This window comes from Carassius gibelio, chromosome B24, assembly GCF_023724105.1.
Source record: "Carassius gibelio isolate Cgi1373 ecotype wild population from Czech Republic chromosome B24, carGib1.2-hapl.c, whole genome shotgun sequence".
In the NCBI taxonomy this organism is placed as follows: Eukaryota; Metazoa; Chordata; class Actinopteri; order Cypriniformes; family Cyprinidae; genus Carassius; species Carassius gibelio.
The window spans coordinates 1,031,610-1,045,999 of NC_068419.1; the positions used below are offsets into that span (position 1 = coordinate 1,031,610).

The 14,390-nt window shown below is 36.8% G+C and overlaps 1 protein-coding gene across 13 annotated transcripts in view; it reads left to right on the plus strand.

Annotated features, from left to right (window-relative positions):
* Nucleotides 1-14,390, plus strand: part of LOC128012969 (receptor-type tyrosine-protein phosphatase mu) — a 256,276-nt gene that overhangs the window by 77,388 nt on the left and 164,498 nt on the right. For 12 of the 13 annotated variants that reach the window (XM_052595589.1, XM_052595585.1, XM_052595594.1 and 9 more), the window contains exon 2: nt 9,643-9,765. The exons of the other annotated variant lie outside the window; for it this stretch is intronic. In XM_052595589.1, coding sequence (XP_052451549.1) covers nt 9,643-9,765 — 123 coding nt within the window. The remainder of the gene's footprint in view (nt 1-9,642; nt 9,766-14,390) is intronic. 13 annotated transcript variants of the gene reach the window in all.

The following is a 14,390-nucleotide window of genomic DNA, read 5'->3' on the forward strand; positions in this document are numbered from 1 at the left end:
TCTCCGGAGCCGTATCTCCAGGAAGCAGGGAAGAATGAGTACAGGAGAAGGGAAGGACCCGTCCCAAATAATGCCCAGAAATGACCCAATAACACCCGGGTCGCCCTGCTGTGACTTGACTATCACTGGGAAACTATGAGAGTAAAGCAAGAGCATGTTTGTGAGTCAGAGACAGAGTAGTGTTTCCTGTGAGGTCGTGAGGTCAGAGAATCACAGCCGTGTCTGTTCTGGGAGAGAAAGAGGCTCTTTGTGTGCCACACTCTTGTATTTGTTTAGTTTGAACAGATAATATCTGTGCATCATCTGTAATAAATCTTACACATACAGCCGTGCAGGAAGAAAGCGGAGCTTCCAGCGCATCCACACCGATCCGCCTGGAAACACAACAAAGCCTGATTGTCCTCCGGCACTCCGAGTCTTTGCAGGAGGAATGCATCGTGTCTCCCTGCCATTCCTTTATTACTGTGCAATCATTTCAGTGTGGACGGAGCATCGATCAGTTCTGGCTTGCTCTTGTCCGAACAGAGAGCCTTTCATCACACAGCTACTCTCCAGATTAGCATTGAATTAGCATTTCAGTCACATGAGTCTGGAGCCGGAGCCGTCGTCTCCTTCGGGTTCATCTTCTGCTTGGGTCGTGTCTTCTGAACGAACAGCAGGAGTCTTGGCTTGACCAGAGCGTTCGTGTTAATCACTTCTGACTCGTTAGTGAAGCTGATGATCGAGTTGTGTTGAGACATGCTCAGCTTGAAGTTCTCTGGTGTGTTGAGTGTAAGAATCAAACTCAGACGTCGCTTCTAAAATAAAAACAATCCTCTTGTATTGATCTGAGCACAGTTTGAGACATTGTTGAGATTTGTTCCTGAAAATCTACAAGAACAAGTGGGATTTCTTGTGTGTGTGTGTGTGTGTGTGTGTGTGTGTGTGTGTGTGTGTGTGTGTGGGAGTATGTGAAGAGCGTCTCCCGCTGAGATGAATTCTCTCTGGGTCTCGGAGCTGGATGAGTGATATTGTCTGCGCTTGGGCTGGAATGATCTCTATTCTCCTCCTCTCTTCTTGAATATTTGAGAAAGTGATGCTCGTCTCCGGCGGGTCGTGTGAGGACGCCAGCGCTCTGTAAATATTACTACGGTAAACTAAACAGAGCTTGAAACGTCGCAGGTTTAGTTTGTAAAAAGCTTCAGTCTGTTTACTCAGAGCTCAAGTATGAAGCCGGATCACTGTGTTTTTTATTACTGCTTGCACACAAAATATTTACTTGTGCAAGCTGACGCTAAAACAGCAGAAGCACACACCAGATCTACTAAACACTACACTCATTCTCAGCCTTTGACTCCGCTTTCAGTTTCATTAAATCAGAAACTCAAAACCATTCGTTTGGTCGTGCTTCACAAACAGGAAAATTGAAGTTTTATAATGAATCTTTGCAAATGGCCTTTCCTAATAATGTGTTAATTAGCAAGTTTGACCATGAATGCGGCTCGGAGAGCGGCTCGGAAGAGAGGGGCGGAGTCAGCAGAGCTCATTAACATTTAAAGGATAATGCTACAAAATGGCTCGCTCTGAAAAGAGCTGTTTTTGACCGGGTAAAAAATAAGGTGTTTTTTATACCACCATTGAGAAATTTTAACCAAACTACGTTACAGACTTTTTATTAATACTAAATTAGGCTGCTGTCCCTTTAAAACTCAATGCAACATTTGTATTGTCTTCAGACGTATCCAGGTGTGTTTATGTGAATTTATTTTTCAAAAAGGATTTGGGATTATTTAGTGTCTATTTCTGCATTAAGATGCGAAAGAGAACTGCATTCAGTGTTCACTTCTCTGTTTTAGTGCCTCGCTAATATTTTTGTCTCGTTTTTATTCATTGTTTTTGCCATTCAAAAAGAGTTTTAGTCGTTTTGTTTGACTTTTGTTTGTTGACAAATAATTTTCGTTATCATTTTCATCAACACTGCATTAATAGTTGTATTGTAGCACTTTTCCTGTGCACTTAAAAAAAAATAATTTAATTTACAATTTTTATTTTAAGGTAAGTGGTTGCAATCAATACTAACATTCAACAGTGTTAATTTTGTATTTAAATATAGCTAAAATAAATTGTTTGCAAACCACTTACCTTAAAAAATCATGTATCAGGACATGAATCTGTGTTTTTATATTTTAAATGTTGTTTTATACTCAAAATAATACTCTTGAATATGCTTTGGATGAAACCGAGTGACTCTAAACTGAATAATTTACACACATAATGATATTTCAGAGAAAACAGCTTCTTTCCCACAAATCCCTATTATAATCCTCCAAATCGCCAAAACCTCGCCGGCAGCTTAAACTCCTGATTGAAGAACAGAATTCTATTAAATATTGCTGGTAAAAACAGATGGCCACTCAGACGACATCACTTCCTGCCGTCAGAGGATAAAGAGGTCACGAGATGCCCTGAGGTCAGACGAGGGAGAAACACACCTCACAATGCATCGTTTAATTAACTACTCAATTATCTCTTAAATTATTAGTATGTTGCTCTTTATTGATGCATTTACTGTGAATACAGCAGTAGCATTATTTATTTGTTGTTAAAGATTGCAAATATTTTTTAATATAAACATGAATATTATTTAAAAATAAAAATGTGAAAATATTACCATTTAAATGTTTTAAAACAATAAATAAAAAAACTAACAATGTTTAAAATTTTTTTTTTTTAAATATAAACATGACTATTATTTTAAAGTATTAATAAATATAAATATTTGACATAAAATAAGTATTTAAAAATATAAACATGAATATTGTTTTAAATGTTAAATATTATGATATTAGAAATAACTAAAATATTGAAAACATATTTTTTATATTAATATACCATCACTCTTTTTACTGTGAATACAAAAGTAGCATATTCATTTCTTGTTAAGAATTAGAAATATTTAACATCAAATAATATTAAATATTCACAGTGTAATATAATATTGAAATAATAAAGTTCTGCGAGCGTGTTTAATGTTTGTCCTTTAATTCTGTCTGATGCAGATGAGGTTTCTTCAGTGACTCTACAGCATCGTTCCTGACGTGTTTCTTTCAGCTTGGAGATTTGAGGAATGTTCTGCAGTAATGCGGTGTTTCTGTGTAATATCTCTGATAGGAACGTGTTTGAAAGGCCTCGTAAGACCAAAACTATGCAGAACTGTGCTGTGCTATAACGGGACGCATTGGACTCGCTCCAAAAACAACATCCATGTGAAGATTTGGATCATTCTGCAGCGAAATATTCTCTCCGGAGATTTTTGGAATATTTCTTTTTTTTTTTTTTTTTAAGAGAAAATGTTTCTTGAGCAGTAAATCATCATATTATTCTGATTTCTGAAGATCATGTGACACTGAAGACTGGAGGAATGATGCTGAAAATACAGCGGAGCATCACAGAAATACATTAGACTTTAACACAGATTCACACAGAAAACAGATGATTTACATTACAATAATATTTCACAATTTTACTGTATATTTGATCAAATAAATGCAGCCTCGGTGAGCATGTAAAAATCATAATTATTCCAACCCTTCGGCAGGAATTGTATTTATGTTCACCAGTGTTGCTCATTAGGATAATAGAGTAATTATGGCTTTTAATTCTTTCAAATAAATGATATAAAATATTTTAATAATTATTCTTGTAGTAACCAAAGTATTTAAAGGGAAAAGGTTACATTAAAAGCATAAATTGTAACAAAAGTTTGACGTTAAATCATTAATGCGATGACTCTAGTAAGAAAAATGAAAAGTAATTCCTTACTTTATCAAGGGAAAAGTCATTAAATGACAGTAATTACTTACTTATTAATGCATTGCATGTTCAAAAGATAAAATGAGCTGAAGTTTTCATGTAACACTCAGTAGTGTGCTTGATCTAGTTCACTATATTAAAGAGAACATGCTGCTTTTAAACTTCATCCACAACAACAGCAGCCTCAAAAAACCTCTGCATGTTTGTCTTGCATAATTAAAAGCAATTAAAAGTAATTAAAAGGCCTGTGCTAAATAATTACAAAAACAATCGACTCCTCTGAAGCCCCCCCGAGAAGTTTTCCTGGTGAAAGTTTCCTTCGGAGCACTAGAAAGCTCATTAGTGTTGTTGTTTACCTTCTCATTCCGAGATCAAACGGGAAACGCTCCGGCTTCTGGAGCGCCGGCTATTCCTCCGAGTTTTTGCTGCTGGCAGCTCTGGACAAATTGGGTGTAATTCAGCGAGTCTGTGCGATCCCCCCCGGATCTGGCTTTGGTTCGCTCCGCCGGTTCGCTGACTCCACTGGCTTTGCTTTGATGGAAGGTCTCACTGCCTCGAGGAGGAGGGGAGATGGAGGTCTTTCTGCAGCGGGAAGGTCAGGAACGCCCGCGGCTAATCGAATGAGAACAGGCCAGGGATAAATCATCTCTGGAGCATCCTGATATCGAGCTGCTCGGTCCAGACTAAAATAAACATCCATCATGCCGCGTTGGTGGTACTGTGCGTGTTGATTTGTATGGGTCTGTTTGAAGCGGCGCACAATGAAAGAGGCCTGAGAGCTCCAGAGACGCTTTCTTCAGCTCGCTGCCAACGCACACTTTATCCAAACTTTTAACTGTGAAATACTAAATATTCAAGTGCTGTTAAAAACGACCAATGTTTTAGAATATTAACTAGGCCTAAAAAAATAAATATCATTACTAGATACTAAACGTGATATTATATTATTAGAAATACAAACATTTTTAAATATTAACATTTTGATTAAAAAAAAAACAGTTTATATTATTGCATTTTATTGAAACTTTTTACTTATTTGTTTTTATATCACAAAATATTAAGTATTAAATGTATATTATTTTAAAATAATAAATATTATATTATTTGAATAATAAAACGTTTAAATATTAACAATGAAATTTTAATGTTATTACCTTTTATTGAAACTTTTGACTGTGAATACAAAAATAACATTATTTATTTGTTGTAAAAAAACATTTTTTGAAATATTAAATGTAAATAGGAGTATTATAAAAAATAATATACATAATATTATACTATTAGAAATATAAATGATTATTAATTATTAATATTTCAATTGTAATATTTTAACATGAAAGTAGTATGGTAGTTTTTTAATTAAAATAAAGCATTTATTTGTTATTAAAAAAAAATATATATATATATATATTGAAATTAATGAGATGAAGGTCCTCTCACAAACAACAAAAGTGTTATATTGTGTTCTGCTTTGTGAAAAACAAATTTATTTTACATTTGTCATTTACTTAATTTGTAGTAAGAGTTTTATTTTTATTATTTTTATTTTAAAATGCTATATTTTTATGTATACATTTTTATTTAATTCATTTTACTAAGCATATTTATACAAAAATTTGTTAAAAATGTTGTTGTTTTATTAGTAAATGGTTTATGTATTTAGATTTGACACTTAAGATTTAATTATTTTAGTAGCATGAGTGTGCTGCTTTGCTATTGACTCTACTGAGAGCGAATAATTATTGAAACAAACACTACTTACAGACTGAACCAGATTAATTTCAGCAATTATTAAAGTGAGCTGAATAATGCATCTGAACCAGGCGCATGAGAAGCTCACGCCGGTCATCACACACTCAGATCTCTGCGCTGGTTTCACAAATTATTTCTGGATTCTGAAAATCCTCTGCGTCTGATCCACGGCTGCTGCTTTCATCTTCTGGCTGTCAATTAAGAGCCATTAGTGTTGGGCGCAGCGGGCTGCTTCTTTAAAGACGCTCTGCTCGTTAAAACATGGCGTCAGGTTTCTCTGGTGAGCAGGAGTTATTACTGCTGCTGGTTTTATTAAACGCATCAGAACCAGCACAGATCGGACCCTCTCCACGGCACGGCTGGCTTCTTCTCCCGTTTGGATCTATTTCTGGTCTGAATCGCTCCCGTTAGTGGTTATGAGGGGCTTAACATGTGTTGACATCTGTAAATTTACATTTTCATATTAATGCAAAAAATAAATTAATTCATAAACAAAACTAGTGAACATCAGGGTTATTATAGTTAACTAAAACAAAACTGAAAATAAATAAAATATACAAAACGTTACATAAAAATTGAAAAAAAAATGGTGGATTTCTTTTTTTTTTTTTTATAAATGTACATTTATTTTCCCAATTTAATGCAAAAAAATTAATAAATTAATAGTCAAAACTAGTGAACATCAGGGTTATTTTTATAAAAAAAAAAACGTTATATAAAAAATTGAAGAAAAAAAGATTTTTATTTTACTTATTTAATACATTTACGTTTATTTTCCCTATTTTGCTTAACTAAAAGTGAAATAAAACGTAGATAAATAAAGCTAATATAAAATAGTAATAACTAAAATAACTGCTGACTAGTCTTCGTAATGGTTGACTAATGACTTCACTATATAAAATGTATTATTTAACTTTATTTACGTTTACGTCATCTGTTAAAATCAATCATACTGTTATATGACATTTTTTAAAAATGTACAAAATGATGAAATAAAAATACTAAACCTTTATTAAAAATTTAAATGAAAAAAATCTAAAAAGAGGACTTAATGAATTGTGTTTTAGTTTTGTGTTCATCTTAATTTATCAAATATTTTAGCAGGTTTCTTTTTGTAATTTATATTTCATAATATATAATTTTTTTTGTAGTTTTTAGATTATTTTATTTTTCTTTGTTTTTTAATAATTTTTATCGATTTGAACTTTTTTTTTTTTTTAATACATTTATAGTTTTTACATTTAGTTTAAGTAATAATAATACTTATAGTATGTGAAATTGAAGTTAAAGCGGAAATAAATTCTGTTGGATAAAAGAAAAATATTTCAGTCAGTGTTATTTCATTCATTTTCAATAAAGAAAATGTTTTATATGTTGAGTTTTCTGTGTTTATGCAGAGCTTTTTATTTACGTTTTTGAATTTCATCAGGTTTTGATGACTCTAAAAACATGTTTTAACCTAAAAGGTTCTCAACTTTAATTTGAAGTAATTTGACGATTTGAATTTCCTGGAGCTCTAGTGGAGACTCAGGTGAGATCACAGGGTTCTCGTTCTGGAGAAACACCAGAGAACCTGGAAACCGAGCAGGGCAGCCGCTCGTGATGGAAAGGAGATGTGTGTGTATTAGCTGTGATGTGGCAGACGGGTTGAGGCTGTGTGTTTGATCAGTGTGAGAATCAAAGGCATGACTGCGGTGCTGCTGCTAACGAGCTTTAATGCAGAAGCAGAGTCAGAGATGTGCTGATGTGTGATCTGAACTCATCCTGACGGTGAAACACGCTCGCAGATCAAGAGAAACCCACTCCGTGCCTGTTTGTTCACCAAATCAAATCTGGAGTCTGCTCTTCACATCAGGGAGCAGAAAATGTTGCCTGCTGTCGAAATAAAAGAGCAGACATGAGAGACTCGCTCACACCTCAGTCGTTACGCTCAAACCCAAAATAAATTCACGCAACTCAGTCGCGCTTGTTCTGAGCCAGATCCTCCGCTCCTGGGCGTCCGCGCCGCAGAAAAGAAGCTTCACGCTCAGAAATGACATGAAAACATCCCAGCGCTGAGAGATGTGCTAGTGCTTCAGGATGTTGGTTTTGGCGGAGCGTCACGGTGAGACGGAGAGTTTGAGCGGCTCTCCCGGGCGTTGAAGTAAACAGCGCTGGTGTTTGCTGAGGTGGAGGAGAGTGAGCAGAGTTTGTGTCTGTGACGCTGGAGATGTTCTCTCTGCAGTGATTTGGAGTTTCTTTCTTTCACTGACATGTTGAGCAGAATTAATTCTTCACACTGCCCTATCTATCTGTCTATCTTTTCATCCATCCATCTATCATTCTGTCCATTCAACATCCACCCATTGATCCACCGATCCATCCATCCATCAATCCACCCATCCATCCATCCATTCATCCACCCATCATCCATCCACCCATCCATCCATCTATCCATCCATATAGACACCTATAGATCCATCCACCCATCCATCCATCCACCCACCCATCATCCATCCACCCATCATCCATCCATCCACCCACCCATCATCCATCCACCCACCCATCATCCATCCACCCACCCATCATCCATCCACCCACCCATCATCCATCCACCCACCCATCATCCATCCACCCATCATCCATCCATCCACCCACCCATCATCCATCCACCCACCCATCATCCATCCATCCACCCATCATCCATCCATCCACCCACCCATCATCCATCCACCCATCATCCATCCATCCACCCACCCATCATCCATCCACCCACCCATCATCCATCCACCCACCCATCATCCATCCACCCATCATCCATCCATCCACCCACCCATCATCCATCCACCCACCCATCATCCATCCACCCATCATCCATCCACCCACCCATCATCCATCCACCCACCTATCATCCATCCATCCACCCATCCATCCATCCACCCACCCATCATCCATCCACCCACCCATCATCCATCCATCCACCCATCCATCCATCCACCCACCCATCATCCATCCACCCACCCATCATCCATCCACCCACCCATCATCCATCCACCCATCATCCATCCATCCACCCACCCATCATCCATCCACCCACCCATCATCCATCCACCCACCCATCATCCATCCACCCATCATCCATCCATCCACCCACCCATCATCCATCCACCCACCCATCATCCATCCATCCACCCATCCATCCATCCACCCACCCATCATCCATCCACCCACCCATCATCCATCCATCCACCCATCCATCCATCCACCCACCCATCATCCATCCATCCACCCATCCATCCATCCACCCACCCATCATCCATCCACCCACCCATCATCCATCCACCCATCATCCATCCATCCATCCACCCATAGATCCATCCACCCATCCATCCATCATCCATCCATCCATCCACCCATCAATCCACCCATCCATCCATCCCGTCACATCAATTCATCTATCAATCCATACGTCAATCCACCCATCTATCATTCTGTCCATTCAACATCCTTCCATCCATCCTTCATTCTTTCCATTCATCCACTAGTCCATCCATCATTCGATCATTTATCATTCAGCTTTTTTTATCTATCCATCCATCCATCCACCATTTTATCCATTCATTTATCCGTCTATCCATCCCTCCATCCCTCTATAAGGCCTATATAAACCTTTAAATTTTTTTGGAATCCTTCAAAACTTTGTCAAGTCAACGTTCCTAGATTGTCGTCTAACTTACCTTTTTTTTATTTTTAATTTCACTTAATTTAAATCCTACTTTGTAACATTCAGATTCAAACTGTATTTCTGCGTCCTGTTTACTTCCTCAGTTCAAATTCAAGAATTAAAAAGCATTCACAGTCCAGTTATGAATTATGCACAGTACTGCCACATTATGCATCATTTACCGATCACAACATTTGTTTTATGTGTAGTAGTATTTTTTTCTCAATATTTACTCTCAACTCGCCAAAATAATAGATTTACTCTCACTCACTACTCTATTACTATTTACTACAACTTTTGCACTGTGTTGACACGTGGTATTTCAGATTAGCTGTTAATGACCCGGTCTGGTCGTTATCTGTTTGTGTGTGACCGATCTCTTTTCCTCTCTGCAGAAGACTGTCTCCTGGAGAAATCCTACACAGACTGCGGCTACAGTCAAGGCAAAGATGACGACTTCGACTGGGAGCAGATCAACACCCAGCAGAAACCCTCCTCAGACCCCTGGGTGCCGTCAGGTCAGTCCATCACACCCTCTCTCACTGCACGGCTGATTCTGGATCAGAGACTCTAGAGCTGAGTGATTCACACTGATCTGTTTCTCTGATGGATTGTAATGGAGTTCTGCAGGGTTGTGTCTGTGATTCATTATTTGAGCATATGATCAGGGTCGCTGTCAGCGCAGCAGCTTTGATTAGCTGACGTGTCATTGGCCCGACAGACTTCTGCTACGCCACTTTAACAGATTTTAATGGGAAGGTGAAAATGCCACTTATCTGTTCTGCAGAGCATCCAGAGAGAGAAGAAAACACACATTTATGAACAGGAGGGGTTTATTCTAGGATAATGTTATTTAGGATAATTTACTTCTCAGTTCTTGTTAATATTTTGAACTAGATTTTATTTGTGTTTTTTCTTTTTTCACTTGAAATTTAGTTAAATGTTTTTTTTTGTCATTTATTTATTTTTTGTTGTATTTATTTTAGTACTTAAAATTAAAAATGAGAAATGTAGCTGAAATAAACACACATGCACACACACACACACACACACACACACACACACACACACACACACACACACACACACATATATATATATATATATATATATATACATATTTGTTCAATGTGAGTAAATTCCACTGTAAATTATATTAGAAAAAAAGAAAAAGAGAATTCCTAGGTTACTTACCGAAAGACAATAGCATGCCAAAGGTCGTTTAGACTCAAGAACATGACACAGATTGATGTATACATTACTCAGTAAAGCTTAGCATGCACTAGTTTGAGAAAAGGAAGTTTAAAAGTGGAAATATTTTCCGTTTATTGTGCCATTGTGTATTGTAGAGTTTCAGATCCGCATTGGGAATACTTGACTTATTTTGACCTTCCTATACCAGTTTAAAAACAATGCTTTTCTATATGAGTGAATGTCTGTGTTTAGAGTCAGTTTACCATTGTTTAAGTTCATGAGCATTACTGTTGTCTTGTGTTAGTTTCTGTTGTCACAGATGTAGATTCACTAAATCAAAAGAGTTTAACATTGAAAGAGGATTGTAGATTCAGCTGCGAGCTGGACGAGTACAAGAACTATCAGTTTAGTAAGTATTAATGGTTATTAAAGCGGTGTGGTGTGTTTGTGTGGTCGCTGGCGCTCGTGAGGTTGTTTGTCACACCCTAATAAACGCTTCCATTAGAAGCAGCAGCCGTGGCGTTGGCTCTTAAATCTGATGCCTAACCACACAGATCCTCCACGCCCGAGACAGCAGGGACAGGATTCATTGTGAGGACGTGGCTAATTTCACTTTGCTGCGTAATAAGGGTGGAGAGAAGCCGACAGGAGCGTTTGCTCTCGCAGCGCTGCTGATTTATGTGAACACACAGTCCTGCATCACTGCAAAAAAACACAGACATATTTTCCAGTTTACTAAACCTTTGAGTCTCAAATACTAATGCAGTTTTCTTGAAACCACACAAAAACCCATGCCAGACCAAGTCAAACAACGTCATCTGAATGAAGAATTAATATTGCTGAAATCCATATTTCCCAGCATGCATTGCAGCATGAATCAATGATGGGGTTGATGTTACAAGATTATTGTTTTGCTGACTTCATTTAAAGTTTTTGTTGTTTTTCTATCATTGTTCAACCGATAATCGGTACCGATATCTGATTGCTGGAATAATCCATTTTTGGAAGTCCAGCCCAAAAGTTATGATAGTTACTATCTATTTACAGTACTTCTTTGTCCAGCTGGTCAATTTGATGCATTCATTAATCAACGGCGTTACACATTTAAAGCTATTGACACGAGGAGACAAACCGATATGTTCATGCAGCCGACCAAAACATATAAACAAATCAGAAACGCATCCGATTTCAGTTATTTTTATTATTCAACTTTATGCATATTTTAGAGTACACATATGTATTTTATTTCAATAATAAGGATAATAAATGCTGTAGAAGTATTATTCATTGTTAGCTTGTTAATTTCAACATTTATTAGTACAATTTTACATTTTAAAGTTGTATTTGTTTACTTTAATTGCTTATTGGCTAATTAACAGGAATGAACATGGCATAAGCAATATATTAATATTAAATGTTATATTTATGTTTATAATTAATATTTTTTTTTCAAATAATTGCAAATTTATTGTGTTCATGCAGTATTTTTTATATAAAATATCGGTTGATTTATCGGTTATCGGCAAAAAAAAATCTAATTAAATAAAAAAAAAAATCAAAAGTTTGTAAGTCACTTTGGATAAAAGCATCATGTAACACATGTATCTGCTGAATAAGGCATTTTGCATTTAGCGAATGACCAAATGTAAGTGTTTTAAGACACAGTTGAGACAGCTTCTGAAGCAGTTTGCATGTAAATGAGTGAAGTCTGATTGTTGGAGCTGCATTGGTTCTTCTTCCGTGGTCTCTGAAGTCTCAGATGTGGGTGTTTTCTTCATTCCTGCGGCCCACTGACCAACCGAAGCGGTTTTGGGTGGTAATCAATACGAGAAGCTCATATGAGCGTGACAGCCGGTCTGCAATAGTTCACCCTCCGCACTCGATGACAGCTCTTATCTATTTAATTCTGTTTCACTTCCAGCGAGGTCAAGGCCGCCGGGATATATTGGTGTTTTTCATTTGGCTGGTGTCAGGCTGAACGCCCTGCTTCACACGCTTTCTCTGAGAATAGATGGAGCAGGTATGAGTCTGTCTCTGCTTTCTCATTAGCGTGCCCATAATGGCATTACCCTCCTGGCCACATTACAGATCCAGGTGCGGCTTGGAGAAGAGAGGACCGAGAGCGGGCTTTCGGTGGCACTTAGAAAGGTCAAACTCATGACATCGGTCAAGAAGTGCCCCAAAATCAAAAGGAAAAATACAGAAAATACATTTTTTACCAAAAATATATTTGACATATAGTTTGTTGTTAGTATAAACGTATAAACTAGTAATTACTTGGCATTTATTTTAGTATTATTATTATGCATAAAGGATTTAATTAAGATGTTAGTATTTTTGTGCAGGTTTTATTTATTTGATTACTAGTTAACCAAACTATCTATTTATTTATCTATAAATAAATTAATAAAAATACATGCATTCGTACATGCAAATAGTATGCATGTATTTATGCATTTATTTATTATTGTAAATAAAATTGGAGCTCTGTCTAATTAACATTTAAATAATACATTTACAAACAAAATGTATATTTTTAATATATACCAATTATTGATTTATTTATTATAAAAACTTTCATTCATGCATTCATTCACTCATTCATTCATTCGTACATGCATGCATTCGTTCATTCACTCATTCATCAATTAATTCATTCACTCATTCATTAATGCGTGCATTCATTCATTCATGCATTAATTCGTGCATTCGTGTATTCATTCATGCATTCTTTCATTCGTTCACTCATTCATCAATTAATTAATTCATTCACACATTCATTCATGCGTGCATTCATTCATTCGTTCATTCTTGCATTCATTCATGCATTCGTTGTATTCATGCATTCATTTGTTCATTCACTCATTCATTAATTAATCCATTCATTCATTCGTGCATTCATGCATTCAATAATTAATGAAATAGTTAAATATTCACTGATGATGGTAGTATTATTGTTTGTACTGTCTGTAATTTAAGTTTACTGTGATTAGGTGTAAACAACCCTTATAATGTTAATAGAGAACGAGAGTTACAAAACTATTAAAAATGTGTACATTTGGGTAATGTGTAAGGCTTTATTCTCTTGTATAATGCGTTGTTGTGGTGCTGTGTTCGTGTGCTTCTCTCTCACTGTGGGATGTTGCTGATGTAGTGAGTATCATGTGTCTCCATCAGAGAAAGTGTTCTGCTAACAGGTGTAACACACACACACACACACGTCTGCTGTAATACACTTTACTCTCCGTCCCGATGAAAGATGCTAATAGCTCCATAAATCTGCAGCCTGTGCGCTTCATATCCGTGACATCACTCGCTCAAGGTAATTCATGACTTTACTGACCTCACATATCTGAAGCTTTAAAACTGACAGGAAATCTGCTGGAAAACACCCTGAGACTCTAATAAATCTTCGGTGAACATGACAGAGACAGAAGCAGAAGGTTTGGTTATCAGTCATTACTGGTCAGGTTCCTGGTCAGATGTACAGTATCTGCTGTTTTGCTCTCATCAAACATGATCTTGTAGTTTGATCGTCTTCAGCTCTGATGTGTTAGATCTGTAGTTCATGTTGTGATGGTGTAAAGTTTCTCAGAGCTGTTGGAGGAATCTCAAACCTCAGTACTGGACTGAACTGGTCTTCAGACGTCTGATTGGTTCTTCGCTCACACTCCCACATTTATTATAAATGCTCCAACATATTGGACAGAGTTTGTGTTTCCTGAACCCGTGTTTGTTGTGATTTCTTCTGGATCCTTCTGCTTATTCTGGGAAGAACGCTCTCTTTCACGTCGGTCACCACACTTTCCACCTCGCTCTGCTTTATTTGAGCTCATATTTCTGCTGTCTGATGCTTTAAACAGCCAGTGTAGTGCTGCTGTGAACACATAATAATAATAACATGTTATTATGGTTAAACAGCACATGGAATTACTGAAAACATGTTAGA